Here is a 27,271-nt window from a genome sequence, read left to right on the forward strand (position 1 = left end):
TTTTGGAACAAGGTTTTCTACTTTTTTTATTTTTTATTAATTTTATTATTTTGTTATTATTATATTTATTTATCATAGAATTGTGAGAAATGTATGACTATAGATATCTACAGCACTACACTGCTAGAACCATTTGAACTAAACTAAGAAGACAACAATCACAGGTTGGCATATAAAATCACCATTCATAGCTATATTTATATATGGCGCATAGAAATGGAAATAAGAACTTAAGTGTAAAAAACTTTAAAGCAAACTATCATTTACACAAGAAGAGGATGCAGTTACCAGGTGATGTTGGAAAAATACCAGCCGTAGGACTTGAGCTTGTAACAAAATACGTCCCAGGAGAAAGATACTTTGTCAAGTCTATTTTATAAGTATCACCTTTTGGAATGCTAGCCATTCCATGATCACTTGTTAAAATAATGTCAGTTTTGTCGAGCAAATGTTCATCTATAAGGATATCAAAAAGATAACCTAAGGCCTCATCAAGAACGAATAGTTCATGTAATAGTTCATCCGAATCTGGCCCAAATTTATGTCCTATATGATCAGGGTTATCAATATAAACTAGAACTAGATTTGTTGGATACTCATGATCCATGAACCACTTCACAGCAGTTTTGAATCTATCCTTGTATGGAAACTCTTCAGCTGACTGACAGGGGATCTGTTGATAAGGTCGAAATCCTTCCAAAACTGCCCCACTGGATGGCCAACAGACACAACCCGACCTATAATCCGTTCGTTGACGTTGATTTGTAACCCAGATGGGTTCTCCAGTGTACCAACGGGATTCGCTTTGTATCGTGTAATTGGCACCAGTGTATGTTGCATTAAAAACGGGATCATACATGGTATTTCCAACAATACCATGGGTTTCTGGATATAGGCCAGTCACCATCGAAAAATGATTTGGCAAGGTTTTTGTAATAAATACATTCTTCGTTCCATTTACTGCCCAGCCCCCATCGGCAATAATTCTGTGGATGTTTGTGAAATTATTTGCTTTCTTGTAATAGTCCCATCTGAAGCCATCAAATGAGATGAGAAGAACATTGTGAACTGCATCAGCTTCACAGCTTGAAGTCATTGTTAAAAAGAGTACACAGCTAATAAGTAGTGAAATGTCACACATTCTTCGTGGTTTAATTGTATCACAAATGATAAACAAATGTCTATTTATAAAATGTGCACGTATGTATTTCCTGTTATTTAAGTTTTTTACATCCTCTTCGTTTGGTCATGTGGTTTTTGCAATCTACCGAATCCTGTGTTGACAAATATTTTGTTAACAGTGATGTAAGCAAACACGTTATTAATAGTTGTTTATTTACAATACTATTAAGAAGTAACAGTTAAATTGTATTATTTATTTTAAAATACACAAAACTGTATTGTTGTAATATAATTCGTGATATTTGTTGATAGTTTAATTTTTCACTAAGTATTTTTATTTGTTTGTTGATGCAAGCGTGTACAAGCTGCACAAGTCGCGGTACTCTTACACATAGTAAGACATTTACCCATTTTAATTATTCGATTGTATGAATTTCTTTAAATGTTTTAAAAGAAACAATGAACAATTATTATTTTCGTATAAAAGCTGTTTTACCTGTCTGTCTTAAAATTGTGTTGTCTTAATAACTAGATATAAATTTCGGATGGTCATATCCGGATTAATTGTAACAAGTTATGTCCCGTGTGTCTGTAGATTCTATTTGTCTACTTGTCAACTTTGAGAGATAGCATCTCAAAGAACGGAGGTGCGAGTTACCAATGAGGCAATAATGGCTCTACATTCTTTTTGAACAACCAGAATTATAATAGCAGTGCTTTCCACAGGATTTTTGCTAGGCGCCATGGGGCTGATAGGGGTTGTTCGGGAGGGGTGTCCCCTTACGACGTTGATTTTTTAATAAATTTAATGTGTCAATTTACGTTCTGTGGTGCGTTTAAACTCAAAGAAAAACAGCGTCAAAAGACGTCATTTAGTGCGCTATGACTCTTCAAGAAAATCCCCCAGTCATTTTAAAATATATGTATTTTTTTGTTATACTGTTTAATTGTTTAAAAACTTTCCCGCACTCAGGTAATTATAGTAAAATCACGACTCGAACGATTCCCCAATACATCCGTTTCAACCCGACTCTATTACTGTATACTTTTCAAGTTTCTATTTGTTACCCGATAATCCCGTTTATTCCGTTTTTATAAATCACTTTCTGGTAAATATTTACAATAAAAGCTCTCAATTATTTCTTTAACACAAACTTTGCCATTTTTCTATAGTATCAAATAAATTTTAAGTGACTATTTATAGATTTGATGAAATATTGCCTCTGAACATGCGTCAATCCCCTGGCGTGTTGTGTGCTTGTTAAAACGCTCAATAAACGCACAATACACATGACGCGACGTTGTACATGCTGCATAATTTTCACGCTCTTTTTGATTGAGAAAAATATTTGACACAAAATAAATTTGCACTGCTAATTTGAAGCAAGAATATTTTAAGGTTGCGCTAACATTTTTACATTCGGAAGTGTGTTTCGGATTAAAAACGCGTTAACATCGACTTACGGGAATGGGTTTCAGATTACAAATTTAATTATTCCCATTTGAGATTTCAACAAATATTAACAGTTGCGTTATGAATTCAACGATAATTTGTTTAAACACTTACAAGTCGAATAAATGTTTTGACAGAATTATGCATGAAATTCACGTTGTCCACGAGGATTACGGCCGGTTGCCATCATCAGTCTTCTAAGTATCAATTATCGGACGAAACATTTACAAGTGTGCATAATTAATTCAACTAATTTTTTTAAGCGCATTACGTGTCGAATAAATGTCAGAAAAACCAGGTGAATCAGTTCTAAATGGACATGATGAAATATACATGTACTGGAATAAAATTGTTATCGCATAATTGTAACTGGGTGTTATTTGCACAACTTACTTGCTATAAGAAATTAATTGTTTACCACTTGCAATTAATTTCTCGTATTAATAATGAGTCATAGGTAACACTTGTGTACAGTGAAAAGGTGTGATGATGATGCCCGAAAACGTCTTTAATGTACTGTACTGTACTATTTACCAGTTTTATATTATGTTAATGGTTTAACTTCTTGCTAATCAAGATGTGATAAACTCTTACTATGTGCACCATGTCAATAAAAAATAATGGTCGATAGTTAGCCCCGCCCTCATAAGCATTAGCGTAACCGATTGGACGATGAACATAACAGTTTGACGACTGGAAAGTTACCTTATACAGTCTTGTCAGCATTTAAATGACTGTGTAATGTGGCTAGAATAATCGATACGCGCCTCTTATCAGTGGATTATCCATTACCCCATGTGGTGTTTATGGCGATTACTTGTGAAAGTAGGTACCGAGTGCTCTTTTAAAACAGGGAATATTGATACACTGATAGAGAAACCTTGATTTTGTTTGACAATCTTCACTTTCTTTTACTGAAAAATACACTGATCGGAAAATTTCAAGTGCCCCGGGGACTCTGATTTCGAAATTCAAGCGCCCCGGCGAGGGATCGTTAAATGGCCTGTGGAAAGCCCTGAATAGAATCTGCCGAAATGTTACAACTTACAATTTAAATAAACAGGCCTTTTCATATGAATTGCATTTTTTCCCCCAAAATGGTCAGGAAAAGGCCTTATGTATCTATATTGAGTCAATATTTGTTTATTAAAACATTCCAATTTGGTCCATTTTATTGATAACAAATGCTCAATTTTGCCATTCTATCAATTAAAAAATCCCAATTAGACTCAAAATAGCTAGGAAAACTGAGACTGTGCATGAAGGCTGAACTGTCTGAAACTAATGTTGAAAAAATCATTGATATATATATTTAAGAAAAAGGACCAGGGCTATAGATAACTATTGGGATATATTGGGTAATTCACCCCCTGTTTTTGACAACAACAGGGTTTTTGTAAATTCAATAGAGTTTTAGCAAAAAATTTCACCCCCCGCTTTTGAGCTTAATTGGGTTTTTCAACCCTGTTTTTTTTAACTTTATTGGGTAATTTAGGGAATGACATATATAATATAATAAAAATCTTCTAAGGTTACTATATTATTTATACAAATGGAATTCAAAAAGGTACCTGTACATAACAACACACAATTACTGAATTTCTGATCAAAGTTCATTTATTTTTTTGTGTTGAATAAGACCGAGTTCGTAAAAATCGCTGCACACTTGATGAAGTTATGGCTGTTCAAAGCGATGCACCCGTTTTTGGGTCATTTTGAGTTGAATACCTTGAAAGTGAAAGTAGAAATCGGACAGGTCTACGAATAATTACAATAAAACACCAAAGATTGATAACCGCTGGAAAGACTGCCTTCTTTTCTTCATAGGACGGTATATAAACTATCCGGTACATTTTTGTACGAAAAATAACCAGTCTAAAAAATACGACCGTTGTTCGTAAGAATTGCGTTTCGTGACACGAGGTTTTTTTATGGGAATTACGTAATTTAATTTGTATTTGCATTTTTGTACGCTTTATTTTGAATTTAATTACATTTTTGGGTTATCAGGGGTGGCGAAATCTCAAAAAACTATACTTGTCCACGGACAACCATTTAGGAAATTTAACTTGTCCGTTGCTGAACTACACTTGTCCGTTAATGTTTATATAAATTATAAACGCATTTATTGTTATACATACATGTGTACCATTATAACAGACCCTACGGTGTACACCTCCACGATAAAATCGTGGCCAGTTACTTAAAAAACTGATGATGGCATCGGTGAAATCATTGTTGAAATTGTGCATTTGTGTATTATCAAAACATTTTTTTATCACTTTAAGAGTTTTAACAAAGACTCGTGGATTTAATTACACACAACTGTATACATTTTGTTTTCTTCTCAAATTAGCATAAGTAAATGTGTAATCCGACAAACATTTCCGAATTTTAATGACAGCCATTGCCATATGCAACGTAACTATCCAGCTATGCTCGAATTTATATGAAGCAAAGCATGAGGAAACAATGATGCTAGAATTTAGCGAACATTTGGTATTAATGCATTTTAAAATTTAATACGAACATTCAATATTTAGATACGGAATGAACGAGCAAACCAGCCTGTACACTGTCTAACAGTCTGGCCGAATGTTAAAAATGCGGCATGCTCCCGGTCTCTTATAAAATAAGGGAGATCACTGCGCAGGAAAGTGCCTGTATTTTAGTTTGATTGCTCCGCAAATAGCACTGACAATGTAATTGCGTGTCAACATCCAGTTTTGTACAACTTAATTACGGCTTTAATACAATGTTTTTTTTTGTATTCGTCAACCCGACTGGTTGTCCACGGACAACTTAATTGAAAAAAATCAGTTGCCCAGACAAGCCAATGTACGACTCGGGCAACTCGGACATTTGATTTCGCCACCCCTGGTTATTTTAATTGCATAATAACGCAAATACGCTTGTTGTCCCCTACTGGTTTCACCGGAGGGGACTTATGGTTTGGGCTCTGTCAGTCTGTCTGTCTGTCAGTCTGTCTGTCCGTCACACTTTTCTGGATCCTGCGATAACTTTAAAAGTTCTTAATATTTTTTCATGAAACTTGCAACATGGATAGATGGCAATATGGACATTATGCACATCATTTCATTTTGTTCCTACGTCAAAAATTGTGGTTGCTATGGCAACCCCCCCCAAAAAAATCTGAAAATGGTGGAATTTCGGACAATGGTGGAGCCGGTAGGGGACCATATTGCTTGACAATAGCCTTGTTATCTATAGCCCTGAAGGACAGAGAAATTCAGCTATGAATATTACATTCATACATACATGTGTTTTCATATAATAAATATCATAACATATAAAAGAGTGAATTTTTAATTTTCCCCTTTTCCTTAAAAAACGACGCGTTTTTCCCCTTTGGACGGGCCCCGCCACCATTCCCCTATTTGTGAAAAAAAACACTGATACGTTTGGTAGAATTAAGTGGAATTTGTATACACTCTGACATTGGGCTTGAACAGTGTTGGGATAGTATAATAATGTAACTTTTGTGAGTTCCGAGATGACAAACGTGTACAAGGCTTCAGGTTTATTCACGATTTATGTCCCAACAACAAGATATGGAGTTAACAGTGCTGAAATTAACAAATAACACATTTCACTAATAGTACACATACATATGTATCTAAACACATATCCATGTAGTCATATAGTGTATTATTTATATAATAACACATACTTAAAACAGGGGTCTTGCTAGTGGGTGATTTGCTCGCCATGGGAATATTTATGTCGCTAATTAATTTCATGAAGGCAACATAACTTCTCCACCTTTTAATTATTTGCTTGTGCCACACATTGACCATTAAAATCAATTTGATGTGGAGAATTGGACACAGGAGAATTCTCAGCCAGAAGTTGCCCCATTTACAGGTCATGCAAAGTTGAACATTCAAATGCACAGGCGGGAGCTATTAGAGTTCTTAAAATTGTTCATAGGTGAGGCCTTGATTAATTGCCTTGTGCTGGCTACCAGTAACTATACTTCAGCAAAGTTAAATGGCCCATTAAAACAATACAAAGGAATGATCAAATGGGAAGAGTTAACCTAGCACTGGCAATAAATATAGGGCTCATTCACAGGTAAGATTTGGAATCTGTGCTGTAAAATGAGATTTTAAATGAATTTTTATTTTTAAAAATTGTAGCACAATATAAATTCGATTTAATCTTGATTTTCTTAAAATTTACAAGGAAGTAAGAAGATTATGAATATTACTGGTTTTGTTAAAATTGAAGTTTTATTTGATACACCTGTACAGGAAAAATAAAATAAAAAGTACCAGAATAATTTACAATCAATTACAAATAAGAAAAATGTAGATTTTATACACTTGACATCTCTTATTATAAATGAAATGCAGCCTTTTGAATTCCATCACCCATTTCAGCCTCTATTATTGAAATAGCTCATCAGTTATCACATAAATAGCATGTTAAGTGTTAAATATATTACTTAAAGTCAGTTAAATACATCAATAACAAAAATAAACACTTAAGTGTGTGTTTGTATTTGTAAATGTTGTCCCCCAAAGTGTGAAATATGAGTTGTTTCTGATAAATGATAATTGGCACGGTTTAATGAGGGGTATAAGACAAGTAAAGAGTTGATTGAAAGCTGAAAGGAAATACTTCTCCTTTAATTTGCTGCAAAATACATGTAAAATGAAGACAGGGATTTTTTTCCACTTTTTGGGAAGATAGCCCATGGCTTTGGAATTGGGAATTTTATCGGCATTTTCATGAAATTGGGAAAATAATTCAATAGCCTTTTTCTCCACACGAAAAGTCCACTGATTAGGGAAATACTAAATTTGATTTAACTCTTTATAATCATTCAAATTAAAAGAAAAAAAATCATATAATACTTTGTTAGATGTAATTGAATTAAAATTGAGATAAAATACACATAAGACTTCTTTCTAAAAAAAAAAAAATTGGGAATTTTTGGCCACATTTTGGGAAAAAAGTATACTTTTTGGGATTGGGAACATAGCCGAATTTCGGCTATAAAATCGGGCCAAAAAAAACCCTGGAAGACCTATGACGCAACTGTAGAGAAGTGACCTCTCCAGAAATTTTCAGCTAAGCTTGACCCCTGGATGCAAAAGTACCATTTCTCCCTGAAAAATTGCCACTTCTCCCTATTTTGGTCTTTGGGAGAAGTGACTTCTCCCTTAATTTTGAACCTACCTAGACCCCTGCTTAAAACAACTTATATTATGAACACAAAACTGTGACTCCCTAAACATTATCGACCATGTATTAACAATTAATACAAAAATACAGTATTCTCAGTTTTGAACTCACTAGCATAGGCTGCTAACACTCTCCAACCGTTCAGGTGGTCAAGGTTGATATAGGGCGGGTTTTAAGGCAACTGTAATAAAAGGTTACATTCATAATGTGTGGAACATGCAAGTTTGCGATTGCCAGCTAACAGAAATAATGCATGAGGTACACGACAAATAGATCTCCATTGACATCAAACTAAATCGACAAATTTAATCGAATAAACCTTTGTCACGACTCGAACAATATTGCTTAAACGAAACAAGTCAATAAAGAATCAATACAAACATTCGAAGACTCTTTACTAACATGTTAAACTTTGGATTTCTTAAGATTTGTTTTGTTTTGTTAAATATCTAGAATTACACATTGACGAGATGACGGAAGCGGAAGAGCAAAACCACATCCGAAAGTTCATCTTAATACCCAAAAGTAACAAAACTGCCAAAAGCTGCTTATTTGCAAAAATGGCGAAAAGCATATGGGGGGTAACAATAATTAAAGGGGCCTTTTCACAGAGCATGTATTGATGTTTGTCATTTTATGCTTTATATTGATAAATGTAAACATTGGATCTAAAAGGCTCGAGTAAAAAATCTAGAATAAAATGTTTGAAAAAGAAAAAAAGTAACCCTCAACAGGACTTGAACCACTGACCTCTGGAGTCCTGGAGTAAAAAGTCTCCCACTTAGACCACTCGGCCATCCCTGCTCATACAATTATGGATGTATTTTATACTTTATATAAGAAATCCTCGTAGTTTCATAAAAAATAACAACAAAAACAGAACTCTCCAAATTATTTAATCGTTTTGCGTTGCAACGCTTGATAATTTTCAGGTTTTTAAATTGTCAAAAGATGCATATTAAGGCTATTTAAGAGCATGGTAAATGTTCAGTATTAATGTTTCCTCACAAATATCATAACTAAAACGAAAATTTGCGTATCTGAAACAATTTTTTTTTAATTTTGTCAATTTACCAAAACGTGAAAAGGCCCCTTTAATATAGTGTGTTTTGCCTAAAAATGCCCAAAACCATAATAAAATAATAATAACAGTTACCATTTGGTTTTGATTTTGGGCATTTTTGGTCAAAACACACTGATATTTGTTTGTGTTTAAAATATGTAAATTTTAAGGCTTTATGAGAGATTTGAGTCTGTTTCCTGCGTTAAACTACCAGCAGAACACTTCTTGTTATTTGCCGTTTGTTTCAGACTCATCATGGACCCTGACAGTATTTTCTGGGCAATATTTGTCTTCATGTGGCTGGTGTACCTGTGGGAGACGTACCTTTCATATAGACAAGTGAGTTTGATATGTCCTGTGTTATGCGAAAATCGGCCTTAAGACGTATCCAAACAGTGTAGCTCAAGACGTGCCTCTGCATTTTTGAACTCTGATAAGAAGTTATGTTTATGCCCCTGGATCGAATGATCGGGGGTATATTGTTTTTGGCCTGTTTGTCTGTTATTCTGTCATTCTGTCCTAAAACTTTAACCTTGGTCATAACTTTTGCCATATTGAACATAGCAACTTGATATTTAGCATGCATGTGTATCTCATGGAGCTGCACATTTTGAGTGGTGAAAGGTCGAGGTCAAAGGTCAAATATATGGCTTCAAAGCGGTGCAGTAGGGGGTATTGTGTTTCTGACAAACACATCTCTTGTTTGCTAATGAGACCAGGAAATCCTGCATGACTTTGTATCAGAAAGGGTAACTTCTTACTAGACTGCGCAAATGCACATATAGAATGATGCACATTTTTATGCTCCCCCAAAATTTATTTTGGGGGGAGCATATAGTCCCCGCTTTGTCTGTCCGTCCGTGTGACCGTCCATGCACAATTTTTGTCTGGGCTATTTCTCAGCAACTAATGACCGGAATTCAATGAATCTTTTTGGGAAGCTTCACTACCAAGAGGAGATGTGCATATTATCAGCAGGTTCTGGTCGGATGATTTTTCACAGAGTTATGGCCCTTTGAAATTTTCCATTAACTGTACATATAGTGCAATTCTTGTCCGGGCTATTTCTCAGCAACTAATAAACGGAATTCAATGAAACTTTATGAGAAGCTATACTACCAAGAGAAGATGTGCATATTATCAGAGTGTTCTGGTTGGATGATTTTTCACAGAGTTATAACCCTTTGAAATTTTCCATTAACTGTACATATAGTGCAATTCTTGTTGGGGCTATTTCTCAGCAACTAATGACCGGAATTCAATGAAACTTTATGCATAGTATCAGCAGGTTCTTGTCGGATGATTTTTTACAGAGTTATGGCCCTTTGAAATTTTCTATAAAAAAATTCTTGTCCCCCCAACTACTGTGCCCTCAAGACGTTTCCTTTTATCTGAATATATAGTGCAATATTGTGACAAAACAACTTTTGGGGAGCATCACCGGTCTCCGACGGTTTCTTGTTGCATTAAGCAGCTCATATGTTATATAAGCAAAAGTCACAGATTTGTTTTTAAAATTTTAAGAGTGAGATACATGCTAGAAAATATGAACCAAAAATTGCATTTGCTATTTGTTTTGTGAAGCCATATCAAATAGAAACCTAACTTGTTATCCCCACGTTTCTCGGAGAAAAAGTGGGGATATTGTATTGATGTGCGTCTGTCCGTCCGTCCTGGCCACTTGCTCCTCCTACACTTTTAGCACTAGAACCTTGAAACTAACATACATGGTAGCTATGAGCATATGTGCGACGGTGACAGTGACGGAATTTTGATCTGACCCCTGGGTCAAAAGTTATGGGGGTTGGGGTGGGCCGGGTCAGAGATTTTCACTCATTTTTTATGTTATTTTACATTAACTTCTTCATTTCTGCACCGATTTACTTAAAATTGATACTGAGCCTCTCTTATGACAATAAGGTCAATCTCAACTATGTATGGCCTCATTATCAACCTTGGTGCGCCCCGCCCATATAGGCCACGCCCACCCAAAATTGCCTTTTACTATAATATCTTCATTTCTACACCGATTCACTTCAAATTGATACTGCACCTCTTTTATGACAATACAGTCAATCTCAACTACGCATGGCGCCATTACCAACCCTGGGGCACCCCGCCCACATAGGCCATGCCCTCCCATAATTGCCTTTTACTATAATTTCTTCATTTCTACACCGATTTACTTCAAATTGATACTGAATATCTCTTATGACAATACGGTCAATCTCAACTATGTATGGCCCCTTTACCAACCCTGGGGCGCCCCGCCTATATTAGGCCACACCCACCCAAAATTGTCTTTTTTTATAATTTCTTCATTTCTACACCGATTCACTTTGATTGATACTGAACTTCTCTTATGACAATACGGTCAATCTCAACTATGCATGGACCCATTACCAACCATAGGGCGCCCCTGGGTCAAACATGGGGCGTGGGGATACGCGTGGGCCTCTGTCGCGCCATTTCTAGTTATCTATGTCTTTAGGTGAATAAATCATGTAATTTACATTCTGCTTGTACACTGAATAGTATTATATTATATTTTCTATTATTTACAGAGAGAGTTGTACAGAACAGTTACCAAAATTCCAGAGAATATTTCAAGTATAATGGACCAAGAAACTTACGAAAAGGCACGTCTGTACAACTTAGACAAGAGCACGTTTGGATTTTACATCGGTGTCTGGGGAGAAATAGAACACTCGGTAATTGCCTTTATTTTGTGACCTATTTTAGGGCTCGACATTAACTTTTGAAGCCACTTGTCCGGTCGGACAAGTAGATCAAAATTTAACTTGTCCTGACCAAAAAGCACCTTGTCCTGACCATTATATCTTATTCTGCTCAGTACTTTGCAAAATTATGAAATTATACAAAATGCTCAAATCATAAAGACTTTAATCATTCAAAATACATGTTAACATAATTGTAGGCAATTTCAATACAAAAAGAACTGACTAGAATAACAGGAAAACTCGAGATTATTGATTTTTAAACATAATCATTATAGAAAGCCATAATGCCTGACAAAAACTTGTGATTTTGAAGACGAAAAACCAAAGGAAAGCAGATAAGCCATTTTTAAGCAGACGACATTGTACTAACGAAAACAAACCACAAATTGGAATGATGTCGTAAAATCATTCTATACATAGAGATGACATCACTACGTTAATTGTCTATAAGATCGGTGTGTGCAGGGCTCAACATTAACAGTTGTCCTATTGTCCCTGGCAAGTAAAAGTTGGGTCCGGGCAAGTTATTTTATAATCTTGTTGTCCGCCCAGGCAAGGGCAAAAAAGAACAAAAAGCATTAAATTAAGACTTTAATTAAACTTTAATTCCTGTAATCATTTTGTCAAATGTGCAAAAATTAAAAAGGTTTTGTGGTGCATCATTTTGATTTTTATTTAAAAATATGAGGTTTTCAGTTAATGTGATATTTATACCCCCAAAAACAAAGTTTAGGGGGGTATATAGGAGTGAGCTTGTCTGTCTGTCGGTCGGTCTGTCGGTTGGTCCGTATTCAGTGTCCGTTCTCTAATTCAAGTTTTTTCATCCGATCTTCACCAAACTTGGTCAGATGTTGTATCTAGATGATGTCTAGGTCAAGTTCGAATATGGGTCATGATGGATCAAAAACTAGGTCACAGGGTCACTTAGTGCGTTTTAAACATTGAGCATGGTGTCCGCTCTCTAATTCAAGTAGTTTTCATCCGAGCTTCACCAAACTTGATCAGAAGTTGTATCTAGATGATGTCTAGGTCAAGTTCGAATATGGGTCATGCTGGATCAAAAACTAGGTCACAAGGTCACTTAGTGTGTTTTAAACAAAGAGCATGGTGTCCGCTCTCTAATTCAATTAGTTTTCATCCGAGCTTCACCAAACTTGGTCAGAAGTTGTATCTAGATGATGGCTAGGTCAAGTTCGAATATGGGTCATGTCGGATTAAAAACTAGGTCACCTGGTCACTTAGTGCGTTTTAAACATTGAGCATGGTGTCCGCTCTCTAATTCAAGTAGTTTTCATCCAATATTCACCAAACTTGGTCAGATGTTGTATCTAGATGATGTCTAGGTCAAGTTCGAATATGGGTCATGCCGGATCAAAAACTAGGTCACAGGGTCACTTAGTGCGTTTTAAACATTGAGCATGGTGTCCGCTCTCTAATTCAATTAGTTTTCATCCGAGCTTTACCAAACTTGGTCAGAAGTTGTATCTAGATGATGGCTAGGTCAAGTTCGAATATGGGTCATGCCGGATCAAAACTAGGTCGCGGGGTGACTTAGTGCGTTTTAAACAAAGAGCATGGAGTCCGCTCTCTAATTCAATTAGTTTTCATCCGAGCTTCACCAAACTTGGTCAGAAAATGTATCTAGATGATGGCTAGGTCAAGTTCGAATATGGGTCATGTCGGATCAAAAACTAGGTCACAGGGTCACTTAGTGCGTTTTAAACATTGAGAATGGTGTCCGCTCTCTAATTCAAGTAGTTTTCATCCGAGCTTTACCAAACATGGTCAGAAGTTGTATTTAGATGATGGCTAGGTCAAGTTCAAATATGGGTCATGCCGGATCAAAAACTAGGTCACAGGGTCACTTAGTGCGTTTTAAACATTGAGCATGGTGTCCGCTCTCTAATTCAATTAGTTTTCATCCGAGCTTTACCAAACTTGGTCAGAAGTTGTATCTAGATGATGGCTAGGTCAAGTTCGAATATGGGTCATGCCGGATCAAAACTAGGTCGCGGGGTGACTTAGTGCGTTTTAAACAAAGAGCATGGAGTCCGCTCTCTAATTCAATTAGTTTTCATCCGAGCTTCACCAAACTTGGTCAGAAAATGTATCTAGATGATGGCTAGGTCAAGTTCGAATATGGGTCATGTCGGATCAAAAACTAGGTCACAGGGTCACTTAGTGCGTTTTAAACATTGAGCATGGTGTCCGCTCTCTAATTCAAGTAGTTTTCATCCGAGCTTTACCAAACATGGTCAGAAGTTGTATTTAGATGATGGCTAGGTCAAGTTCAAATATGGGTCATGCCGGATCAAAAACTAGGTCACAGGGTCACTTAGTGCGTTTAAAACATTGAGCATGGTGTCCGCTCTCTAATTCAATTAGTTTTCATCCGAGCTACACCAAACTTGGTCAGAAGTTGTATCTAGATGATGGCTAGGTCAAGTTCGAATATGGGTCATGCCGCATCAAAAACTAGGTCACGGGGTCACTTAGTGCGTTTTAAACATTGAGCATGGTATCCGTTCTCTTATTGTGGTGTCTGCTGTTTTTTGTGAAGACAACATGCAAAATATTCTGTGTCAATGCGGCGGTGGGGGTATTCGTCACCTCAGTGACAAAGCTCTAGTTCATGTTTGGGCAAGTGGCTTTACGTTAAGGCAAGTAGATTTTCTAAGTTTCTGGTTTTTAGGTTAATGTTGAGCCCTGGTGTACAGGTGTCGTAAAATGCATAATCTTTACAAGGGAGAATATTCTTGTTATCTTGGTGAAGAAAAATGTTAAGGGTTGCTTCCCTTGTTATCAGTACGTTGTAGAGTCACATGGAACTATCGGAATATCTCGCGCTTTGTAGTTTAAACGTAAACAAAATATAATCGCAAAAGTTTTGTGGTAACTCCACAGAAATAACGGATTTTAGGGCATTTTGTCTAAGTATTTAAATTATAATGACCACTTGTCCTGTCGGACTAGCAAATTCTTTATTTACTTGTTCGGACTAACAATTTGGTTGTCTCGAACAGTCTGACTACCATTAATGTCGAGCCCTGCCTATTTCCAACTTGTCAACCAAGTCGGAAATCAGAAAAGTCTTAAGTATGCATTTAAGAAGTGATCTATTCTGTTGTGTCATCTGACATTGTTGTTATTAAATGAGTGTGCTAATCACTGCAATTAAAATTTATAAAATATTTTTTAGATTTTTAGATGCAGTGAATCTTTTTGATTCTTTGACCTTAGGATTGTGTTATTCAAGTATGTAGACATTTTGTGCACAACCAGGTTATTTAACCATTGAATTAATACATGTTCTTGTCAAATTGTATGCAGAACTATTTAGTTTTAATAACTTAATGTTCTGATGACAAATTGTTTTAGAACGGCGTCTAATGAAAACATCTTTATTGACTCTACGTAGTTGCACTTAACATGTCTGTGCAATAGCATTTACAGATAGTTTGATATGTGAAATGGTTATTAATATGTTTTCAGTTAATTTTAATCTATGGAGGTATTCCGTTCCTATGGAGGGTTTCTGGTGAGGTCATGCAGAAATATGGCTTCGATTCCACCTATGAGGTAAGCACCTGGTACAGAAATATATTATATGCACTTGTTCATAGGTTTAGGCATGTTTTGTACTATGCTGTTCAATGCCTTGACTTGACAGATTTTAGCATATGAGGTGGATGATATAATGACCAGAAAAAAGAGATAAGAACTTAGTTTTCCCCATGGGATTTAATGCATGTGTGTAAAGTGTTGTCCCAGATTAGCCTTTGCAGTGTTTCAATCGGGGAAGACACCTTCCTATTTTATGATATTTTTTGTTTAAAGAAAGTCCCTTGTTAGCAATAATAAAGTTAAGGCAGAAAGTGTCATCTTTGATAAGCCTGTGCAGACTGCACAGGCTAATCTGGCATGACACTTTACGCACATGCATGAAACCCCCTTTTTGCAGAGCACAGCTCATATGTAATCTCGAGAAGGACCAAGGTATGACTCTGAGGCATACTATTGTGAAATGGTCAATGACAAATTTAAGTTTTTCACAAAGTATAAGGTATAAGCTCCAAACTCTATGATTAGTTAATTTTTGTAATACTTTTACCTTTGCAAACAATGTTTGAGAGGTGATATATGGGTGTAAATCTGTCGGTTGGTAGGTAAGTTAGCATTAAATGTTTTACGTTTGTGGAGCAGTCTGTGAGCAATATGTATTTACATATTTCTCTATCAACTAAATTGAACATTCAATTATGTCATCACCATGACGTTTAGATGTGCAAGACCCTTTAATGGACCCAACCATCCATACATTTTGGAGTAATTTTCATTGAGCATAGCGGACAAAGTATGCAGGGATGTCACGTTTGTTACAAAGCTTGAATTTAATTTCCCTTTTAGGTCAAGTGGTCTTTAAATTGCGAATAAATATATATTGTCCCCTACTGGTTTCACCGGAGGGGACTTATGGTTTGCGCTCGGTGCGTCTGTCTAGACTAGAAATACTGCTGAAAATGGTGGTTTTTTGGATCCTGCGATAACTTTAAAAGTTCTTAATATTTTTTTATGAAACTTGAAACATGGATAGATGGCAATATGAACATTATGCATGTCATTTCATTTTGTTCATACGTCAAAAATTCTGGTTGCTATGGCAACAAATACAAAATTCTGACAATGGTGGAATTTCTGACAATGGTGGAGCCAGTAGGGGACATATATTGCTTGGCAATAATCTTGTTTAATATGAGCTAAGTATTCAGTTTTAACGTTGTAGTATAATCTTTGATATGACAGGGCTCTGGATGGCTGCTCAACTAATGGCATTAATTTTATTGAACATGTTTGTACAGATCTCACAGTCGGTAGTGTTTCTCATCATGGCTGTCACATTCTCCACCATCACCAGCATGCCTTTCACTGTGTACAGCACCTTTGTCATCGAGGAGAGGCACGGCTTCAACAAGCAGGTATTATAAAGCGGAAAGTTTCAAACAAACTGCTCGCGCTAAAATTTTTGCTTTGCCATGTTGTTAACTATATAGCTTTTGAAAAATATCTTTTTTATTATTTTAATTCTTACTCTGGGAAGATTTTAGTGAAATAGTAACTTATGTTGCGATTTGTTTGACTTGCAGCCAGTGCTGCATTGACAAATTAAGCTTATGCCAGTGTCCTTTATAAGCATTTTCTTCTTTGACTATTGCTTTGTTCCTTTAAGATATACTTTTATTTATGTATTATTGGTTATAGTACAAGCAAATATTGTGCATGATACATGAATACTTTCTTAGATTTTCTTTTATCATTAGGGGATATCAAATTGATAATCTACTTAAACCAACATATTTTGCATAAATATTTATAATATATAAAAGGTTTAGATGTAAAATATCACATAAAAAATAACGTCATAGCATCAAAATAATGAGGTCATTTAACAAATGTTGAGTCAAGTATTATTTATTTACGGTTTTATTTACTGTATAAATTGGGGATTTGTGTTAACAGTTGTAATAGCGTAACAATCAAAATTATTAATGGATGTTAACTGTTATTTTTCATTGTTTGAAACAGCCAATATGTAATTTGAATCACGGATAATTTCCTGTTAACCACAGGAAGGCATAAATAAAAAAATATGTTTAGGCATATTTTATGTATAACACTATAACTTAACTTTGCTGTTTTAAGTTTAATGCTTTTTTTGTAAATTCAGACTCCAGGATTTTTTGTGAAAGACCAGATAAAGAAGTTCTTTGTTTCGCTGGCCATTGGGATGCCGATTGTGGCCCTGCTCATTTACATCATTCAGATTGGGGGAGACTACTTCTTCATCTACGTCTGGGTCTTTCTCCTAGTGGTCTCCCTTGTAAGTATTGACCCCAGGCGGGTTTATCTTAATTCCCTAATTTGCATAACTTGTGTGTTTTTTTAAGATCAATTTGTGTGCTTACATTATTATATAAAATTATATAGTGAAATAACTGTTGAATAAAATCTCTATAACATCAAGGCCAAAAGATGTAATATTTGGCATGTAACACCATATAGTGGCCATCCAATTAGTAAGGTAATATCATGCCCCTTGGTCAAAATAAACTTGGTATTGGTTTTGTTTCCGTCGTTTTGCATCCGTTTAATGAGACCATATCACCGTACTTAGTAAGGTACTCTTCAATGGATTAAAATAGCTTCCAGTATGGAATCTTATTTATTTTTAGCTCGACTATTATATATGAAATATATATAGTGGAGCTATCCTACTCACCCCGGCGTCGGTGTTGCCGTTCCGGTTAGCATTAGCGTGCAAATGTTAAAGTTTGCGTACTACCCCAAATATTTCCTATGTTGTTTGACATATTGCTTTTATATTTTGCATACTTCTTTACCAACATGACTCCAATCTATAAACAAGAGCAGACAACTGTATCAAGCATTTTGACAGAATTATGGCCCCTTTTACAGGGTTTTCCCTAAGAACCGGCCGCCGGCCAAATTGACCGGTTCAATCGATTTTCTGGCCGGTTCAAATGCTGGTAACAAAAAAAAATAATGAGAGGTTTTGCAACTTTGATCGATGTAATTGTTAAAGTTAAGAAAAGACGAAATTAAACAAGCGAAACATCGATTTAACATCGTTTTGTTTATGTTCTTTATACTTCCGTGTGTACGTTTTACCGAACAAGTATAATTTATAACGGCGCTTCTCATTGGCTGATTATTTTGAGTACGCAAATAACTACAAAACGGCGCTTCTCATTGGCTGATTATTTTGAGTACGCAAATAACTACAAAAATCGTAACCACATGGTTTTCTCAAAATGAAACGAACCCTGAGAGATTTTTTCAGTGTGACAGCGCCTTCAAAACGTCAGAAAGGTTTGTATTGATGAAAATCTCGATGAAAATGCATGAAAGAAATTACAGATGTTTTTCAATGATATGGTTCTTTATCAACAGTTCATTCCACCAAGCTTTGTCAAAGAACTCATGAACTGGCTTTGGCATAACCAGTAGCTTAGTTATTGACTTGTTTCAAAATTCATCGCACACTATGCACAGTATAATTATTTGGCACTCCCCTCACAAATTTTTTTAAAAATTAGAAAAATTCCATAAGTGATACACAAAAAAACAAGTAATTTTCATCTCTAAAATTTCTGTCCAAACCCCCCCAAAATGCACCATTTTGCGTCTAGATTTTCAAAATTTTTCGGGGGGGGCATGCCCCCGGACCCCCCTAGCAGGAGTGCCTTGCTTGGCCGGTTCAAATTTTTATTTGGCCTGTTTAAATAAAAGGAAGGGAAAACCCTGCTTTTATACTTAGAATATGCATATTATTGATAAATCTATGTTAAAGTTTGCGTACCACCCCAATTATTTCCTATGTCCTTTGACATATTGCTTTTATATTTTGCATACTTCTTTACCAACATGACCCCAATCTATAAACAAGAGCAGACAACTGTATCAAGCATTTTGACAGAATTATGGCCCCTTTTATACTTAGAATATGCATATTATTGATAAATCTATGCTAAAGTTTGCGTACCACCCCAATTATTTCCTATGTCCTTTGACATATTGCTTTTATATTTTGCATACTTCTTTACCAACATGACCCCAATCTATAAACAAGAGCAGACAACTGTATCAAGCATTTTGACAGAATTATGGCCCCTTTTATACTTAGATAATTGAACATTTTGCTTAAATTGCCATAACTTCTTTATTTATGATCGCATTTGATTCATACTTTTACAAAACAACACTTACCTGACATACCACAATGCACTCCACCCAAACCACCCCCATGCCTCACCCCAGAATCCCCCCCCCCCCAATTTTCTTTTGTTGTTATCCCCACACTTTTTGAAAAAAAGTGTGGATATTGTGGTTATCTCCGCCGTCCGTCCGTCCATCCGTCTGTCTGTCTGTCTGTCTGTCCGTCCGTCCTGGCCACTATCTTCTCCTACACTAAAAGCACTAGAACCTTGAAACTTACACACATGGTAGCTATGAGCATATGTGCGACCCTGCACTATTTGGAATTTTGATCTGACCCCTGGGTCAAAAGTTATAGCGGTTGGGGTGGGGCCGCGTCAGAAATTATCACTCATTTTTTTAGGTTATTTTACATTTACTTCTTTATTTCTACACCGATTCACTTCAAATTGATACTGGACCTCTCTTATGACAATACGGTCAATCTCAACCATGCATGGCCCCATTCCCAACCCTGGGGCGCCCCGCCCACATAGGCCACACCCACCAAAAATTTCCATTTACTATAATTTTTTCATTTCTACACGGATTCACTTCAAATTGATACTGAACTTCTCTTATGACATTAGGGTCAATCTCAACTATGCATGGCCCCATAACCAACCCTGGGGCCCCGCCCACATAGACCACACCCACCCAAAATTGCCTTTACTATAATTTCTTTATTTCTACACCGATTCACTTCAAATTGATAATGAACTTCTCTTATGGCAATACAGTCAATCTCAACTATGCATGGCCCCATTACCAACCCTGGGGCGCCCCGCCCACATAGACCACACCCACCCAAAATTGCCTTTTACTATAATTTCTTCATTTCTACACCGATTCACTTCAAATTGATACTGAACCTCTCTTATGACAATACGGTCAATCTCAACTATGCATGGCCCCATTACCAACCCTGGGGCCCCGCCCACATAGACCACACCCGCCCAAAATTGCCTTTTACTATAATTTCTTCATTTCTACACCGATTCACTTCAAATTGATACTGAACTTCTCTTATGACAATACGGTCAATCTCAACTATGCATGGCACAATTACCAACCCTGGGGCGCCCTGCCCACATATGTCACACCCACCCAAAATTGCCTTTTACTATAACTTCTTCATTTCTACACCAATTCACTTCTAATTGATGATGAACTTCTCTTATGACAATACGGTCAATCTCAGCTATGCATGGCCCCATTATCAACCCTGGGGCACACCTAGGTCAAACATTCGGCGTGGGGATACGCGTCGGCCTCTGCCGCGCCATTTCTAGTTTCCCCTTATTTTTGAAAGATCATCTATTAAATGACCACACACCCACATTATACATCCCCTGCCCAACTCCATGATGGCTTACGTTATACTGTCAAGCACTCGAATAGTCGAGCGCGCTGTCCTCTGACAGCTCTTGTTGGTATATGTCTGCAATACTGTTGAAAATGGAAAAACAAAACTGAATAACAAAACAAACAAATGAATATTGACATCCACATGACTGTCACTATTTCTTCACAGCTGATGATCACCATCTATGCAGACTACATTGCCCCACTGTTTGACAAGTTTGCACCCCTCCCTGAGGGAGAGCTGCGCACAAAGATTGAAGAGCTCGCAAAGAGTATTGACTTTCCCCTCACCAAACTGTATGTGGTGGAAGGTAAGAAACACATGCTTTTACAAGGCGATATTCATGAAGCCTAGAAAGTTAATCTTAAGAGGTTTGAAAGTGAAAACTTAAGATATATTTTTTTCATGCAAAATGCACAGTTTTCTGCTTATACATGGATACAATTGTAATTATTTATTTGTAAAAAAATAAAGAATATTTATTTGTTAAAAACATTTTTATAAAAAAATACCTACATGTGTACATTGAGTCTTGAGGATTTTTATGCATTATCTTAAATTTGCCCTTAGAAGCTTTATGAATAAGGCCTTTGGGCTCATTTTCACAAAATATTTTAGTGACATTTATTAAATTTCTTTTATCTGTTTTCCTTTCATGGCTCTAAAAAGTGCTTTCCCACTCTCTCAAAGTAACACTCTATTGTTCAACCATCATGAAACTTGTTCAAAATACTTAGACTTATGATATCCTTTAGTGGTTTGAAAATAGTTCTGCTCCTGTTAAAAACAGTTTCACTTTGATATCAGGGTGGGGCAGATTTGCATTATATAGCTTCAGCCATTTCAGTAAATTGTTAGCTGTCCAATTTCTTGGGGTCTCTTCTGGTGTGCACCTTAGAGCCTTTTGCCATCTTGTTTTTTGTGATGCTAGAACAAAGCTCGATTGATGAACTCTGTTGTTTGTATTCAAATGTATTTCATGTTGAGATTTGATAGCTCATTTAATTCCTTGCGCATATCTAAATATTAAACTGTTGAACTGTGTCATTTGCCTATATAATTTGTATTTGACTGAAATGTTCATGTATAACCAGCCTGATGCCCTTAGGCACTTATTGGCCTTGAATTATCCAAATAAGAACCACACTGTTAATGCTGGAAGTGTATGCTCGAATCTGACTAATTACAAATCATACTGCACAAGCTTATCTTGGACAATACTATCAAGGGATTTGCACCTCTCCATAAACAAACTTTATTTGGCAGGGGATATCAATTATACGAATTTGCTTGTAATATTTGTACAAGAGGTTGACATGCTTAAAGAACAGAGAGTTTACAATAGAGAGGACCCAGGCTACGATGCTTCTCTGTGATTACATCTGGAGGTGTTGGAGATGACAGGCTTTTAAATAATATTTAATTAAAAACATTTTTGTTGAAGTAATTGTTATGGGATGCCACTATCTTCAGATGTATTTGTTTACACATACATAGTAAAAAATATTCTACAACTGTTCAGAAACAATGAACAATGTTTAATCCTTTCTTGATCAAAAGAAAAGTGAAAAGGGCTGTAGGCAAACAGCATAAAATAAGAACAGCCTGCGAGTAACTCGCAGTCTGTTAAGGTTTAATGCTGTTAGCTGCTCATCAGTATCTAAGGGTAAAAAATTTAAGCTTTTAAAACTTGAATCTTGTAAGAAAGGTGTTAAATTTAATTTGATTTTCCAAGGGATAACACACACGTCAAAAACATATCTGAGTGTTAACGACTGTTCATGCTCTGATTTGTTCAGGAACAAAGAGACCGTCTCACAGCAATGCCTATTTCAAAATAAATGCACATGCTTGAAATGACATCCCAGATTTCCCTGTGCACAGGCTAATCAGGGACAACACTTTCCGCCTTAACTGAATTTTAGGGCTAAGAATGTTTGACGACTGTTTGTGCTTTTATTTGTCCAGGCTCCAAGAGATCGTCCCACAGCAATGCCTATTTCTACGGGTTCTTCAAGAACAAGCGTATAGTGCTGTTTGACACCCTTCTAGCAGATTATTCACCAGTAAATGCAGATAAGAAGGTTATGTTTGTTTAATTATGTTATATTTCTGAAATTGTTCTGTGGAGTGTGTCCCGTGTTTTCACAGAATTCTGGATTTCCCCAAGTTTTGTTAGGATTTTTACAATTTTTTTGTTCATGATGAATTGTGAGTTTGTGGTGATAGAATTTTGTTGATAAAATATAATATGATCCATAAATAATCACAATTTCAATGGTCTAGGCAGAGGAACGGTTTCTGCTGCGTAATATGTTTGGTCTAAAGATAGCATCAAAAATATATTGCCTGGTTTTGTACTGTTGTGTGTGAAATAGCAATTCTGAACTTTTGCTTTGAATGTGTTATTCTTTTATCAATCCAGTAAAGTTTTTACTTATGGCTTGAATCAGAAAAGGGTAAAAAGTGTGAATACATGTAATATCAGGACCCAGAAACTTTTAAAAGCCAGTCAAGTTTAAATCCATTAAATTTTGGGTGAAAACTTTTATGTTAATTAATAAACACTTTATTTCTAGCTTTTTATATATCAAGTGGCGAGGTGCTATGATATGTATATATATATATATAAATTTTTAATGTTGACAATATAATATTATTAATGACTGAAATATGAAACCATAATTGATCAAACTCATTCTTTGATTGACATGTCTCAACTGTTTTATTCAACACTCGCCATACGTTTCCTTTGCTATTGGATTAAAACTACGAAAAGTACAAATAATTAATTAAATGTCTACTTTAATTCAGGAAGGTGAATCAAGCAAGCTGGAAACGAAAGTGGGAGACTCAGGGGAGGCAACTAAGGTAGAAGAGAATACCAAGGGACATAAGAAGACTGGCTGTAACAATGATGAGATACTCGCAGTGCTGTCCCATGAACTGGGCCACTGGAAACTGGGGCATATCCTCAAGAATCTAGTCATCTCACAGGTTCGTGAATAGTTAATTGTGAGTTTTGCATGACATATCTGTATAATAAATTTATGACCCTTGTAAATAGTGTGTTTTGCATGACATCTCTGTATAATAAATTTATGACCCTTGTAAATAGTGTGTTTTGCATGACATATCTGTATAATAAATTTATGACCTTTGTGAATAGTTTTTGCATGACATATATCTGTGTAATAAATTTATGACCTTTGTAAATAGTGTGTTTTGCATGACATATCTATATAAAAAAATTATGACCTTTGTGAATAGTGTTTTGCATGACATATTTCTGTATAATAAATTTATGAACCTTGTAAATAGTGCATTTGCATGACATATCTGTATAATAAATTTATGACCTTTGTAAATAGTGTGTTTTGCATGACATATCTGTATAATAAATTTATGACCCTTGTAGTGAGAAAATAAGTACGATGACATTTGTGGTTAGGGAAGCTCAAGGCCAGTCTGCACATTTGCCATGAAATATATTTAATGATATTTAATTATTATTGAGCTCTCACCATGAAAAATATGTTTATAAAATCCTTGTTAAAGCCTCTATAATGCTCAAAATCAATGAAAATTTCGTAAAGTATTTCGTAAAATAAAGTTTACATGTAAACAATCAGTTTACATGTGTAGCAATAGCCACAATTTCAACGCTAGATGTGGTATGATTACATAGATTTTTGTTGATACAAAATGCTGCTTTTTATTTATTTGTGACACAATTAATTCCATTTTAATTTCACGCGAATATATCTATTCATACGACACACAAACACTAAAATGGTGTTCATGTGTCATATGATTAGATATTGTTGCGGGAAATTAAAATGGAATTAAATATGAAAACAAAACAAAAAAACAGCATTTTGTATCTACAAACATCTATTTTACCAGACCACATCTAGCGTTGAAATTTTTTTTATTTAAGCTTTTTTTAGGTTATGAACTTTGATGTTTTTCTTTTCAGGTTAACTCATTCCTATGTTTTGCTGCCTTTGGGTTGCTGATTGACCAACAGGTTCTGTACTCTGCATTCGGATTTGACACACGTCCCACTATCATCGGACTTATCATTATATTCCAATATGTCTTCTCACCATACAATGAGGTAAGTTGTTAACAAACAATAGTTATACATGTCATGGATTTTATCTTTAGTCGTTTAAATATTTAAATTATGTCCTAAAATCATTGCCTGAATAAAAAAAAGATACAGGTTTGTTGCTCCTCCATCAAAGATGAGGTTTTATAAATATATGTGTAAGTACTTGAAGATTGGCCATAAAACCACGTTTCTTATATTTTCTCACTCCATGTCAAACAATTTTAATTTGGATCTTCAACCAACTTAATGAATAGATTTGTAAACATAATATTTGTGCCATGATTGATTATTACTCTTGTCTCCTCAGATTTTTTTAAGTAAACAGAATTTGTTAGAAACAGACAATTAAGACAATACAAGATTTTAATCAACCGACAAACTCAGAGTTTCACTTACAGACAATATCTGATTTTCACCTCTATTTTTTGGGAAACAGATGATATCTGATTGTCACTAAAAAAAATACCAACAGACAATATCTTGTTTTCACCTTTTTTATTCACCAACAGACAATATCTTATTTTCACCTTTATTTTTTCCCAACAGACAATATCTGATTTTCATCTTAATTTGTTTGGAAATAGATAATTCCCTGGTATCTGATGTTTACCTTTATTTTTTACCTTAGGACAATATCTGATTTCCATCTTTACATTTTCATCAAAAGACAATATCTGATTGTATACTTTTATTTTCCACCAACATACAACATCTGATTTTCACTTTTATTTTTTACCAACAAACAATATCTGATTTTCATGTTTACTTGGGAAACAGATATATGATTTTCACCTTTTTTACCAAAATACAATATTGTATTTTTATCTTATTTTTTTTACCAACAGACACATCTTTATTTTTTTACCAACAGACAATATTGGATTTTTTACCTTTATTTTATGCCAGTAGACAATACATGTATCTGATTTTCACCTTTTTTTGGTTGTGATTTTTACAACTTTCCATGAAGAGAAAATATCTGATTGTCAAATTATTTTTTCACCAACAGACAATATTTGACTTTCACATTATTTTTTCACCAACAGACAATTTCTGATTTTCACATTATTTTTTTCACCAACAGACAATGTCTGATTTTCAATCCACACAACTACTTACGCTCAACCTTTCCAGATCCTCTCCTTCTGTGTGACGGTTCTCTCCCGCATGTTCGAGTTTCAAGCAGACGCCTTTGCCAAAAGCCTGCAGCACTCTTCCAACCTGAAGACCGCCCTCATCAAGCTCAACAAAGACAACCTGGGCTTCCCCGTCAACGACTGGCTCTACTCCACCTGGCACTTCTCCCATCCTCCTCTACTGGAGAGGCTTAGGGCACTCGAGAAAACAGAGTGATTGATCGGCTTTGATAGATTGGAGATTTTTTTTTTCGGCTATTGAAAAGAATTTAAACAATAGATTGATTAATGTTAGAAGTATTAGTTGGACCTATACATGTGATCTTTTCCTTGATTAGCCAAAGTTGGGGAAAACAGATAGGTCTTATTTATAAATTGAAAAAAATCTCAAGGTTCTATATTGATATATTTTCATTATATACAACCAATTTAAATCTAATTGATATATTTTTGCGGAAGACAATTATACAAAGGGCAATTACTTAATTAATTTCAAAGAAATTCTGGTTTTTAATAAGATAAAACTGTGATGGCTTGATACCATCTTTAATTTTTTTTTTTTTAAGTTCAACTTTAATTTTTTGCAAGAATTTTACTAAGACCTTTCAAGAATTCAATACAATGCTGCATGTAATTGACTCTAAATGATGAAGATCTATATTTTTCCTGGATTTGACTTGACCACTTAACCTCTCAAGAATAAAGAGCTTTTCTTGTGGAAAGTTCTACATGGATTAAACATTATTTGCTGTTATATAATATGATTTCACATGATGTCATGAAATTCATTAAATCAACACCAATACTAAAAAAACTACATGAAATATTAAAGTTGAATTGTATTATGTTATAAAATGTTAAATAAAATTGGTTTCAGTCACTCAGTAGCAAGAAATTCACTGAATGCTATCAAGGACAATTGACAGCATATCTTTATACATCTGGTTTTAAATAAACATAATATTGCCTCTCATCGTGATCTTATACTTGACTTTTTAATGAACATGACATCTATCAGCTAATATAATTAAGCTTAGCTCATTTTATTACTATTCCCAATAATTTGATAATCTTTTTCTTGTATCTTTTTCTTATTTTGAAACTTTAAATTTTTAGCCGGATTTTTTTCGAAAAAATCTCGGCTTATAGATTGATGTTGTCGGGCGGGCGGGCGGGCGGGCGGGGTGGCGGGGTGGCGGGGTGGCGGCGTGCTCGAAAATGTTAAAGTTCTTATTTCATGGTATAACTTTGGTATGCTTGGACCTAGAGTCTTCAAACTTGACATGAAG

General features: G+C 35.3%; 1 protein-coding gene across 3 annotated transcripts; it reads left to right on the forward strand.

Moving 5' to 3' along the window:
• The first annotated feature begins 1,240 nt into the window (after nt 1-1,240).
• Nucleotides 1,241-26,955, forward strand: LOC127853691 (CAAX prenyl protease 1 homolog). Of its 3 annotated transcripts, none has more exons than XM_052388410.1 (11): nt 1,241-1,305; nt 9,098-9,188; nt 11,414-11,560; nt 15,083-15,169; nt 16,450-16,566; nt 17,316-17,468; nt 20,898-21,039; nt 22,698-22,813; nt 23,544-23,726; nt 24,709-24,849; nt 25,981-26,955. In XM_052388410.1, exons 2-11 carry the CDS (start codon nt 9,105-9,107, stop codon nt 26,197-26,199), a joined length of 1,389 nt encoding a protein of 462 aa, XP_052244370.1. In that variant the 5' UTR covers nt 1,241-1,305; nt 9,098-9,104; the 3' UTR covers nt 26,200-26,955. The 3 variants fall into 3 exon arrangements, with proteins under 3 accessions (XP_052244370.1, XP_052244369.1, XP_052244371.1); XM_052388409.1 differs by lacking the exon at nt 1,241-1,305 and adding an exon at nt 1,379-1,516; XM_052388411.1 differs by lacking the exon at nt 1,241-1,305 and adding an exon at nt 8,261-8,311.
• Nucleotides 26,956-27,271: the final 316 nt, after the last annotated feature.

The sequence above is a fragment of the Dreissena polymorpha genome, chromosome 12 (genome assembly GCF_020536995.1).
Source record: "Dreissena polymorpha isolate Duluth1 chromosome 12, UMN_Dpol_1.0, whole genome shotgun sequence".
Lineage (NCBI taxonomy): Eukaryota > Metazoa > Mollusca > Bivalvia > Myida > Dreissenidae > Dreissena > Dreissena polymorpha.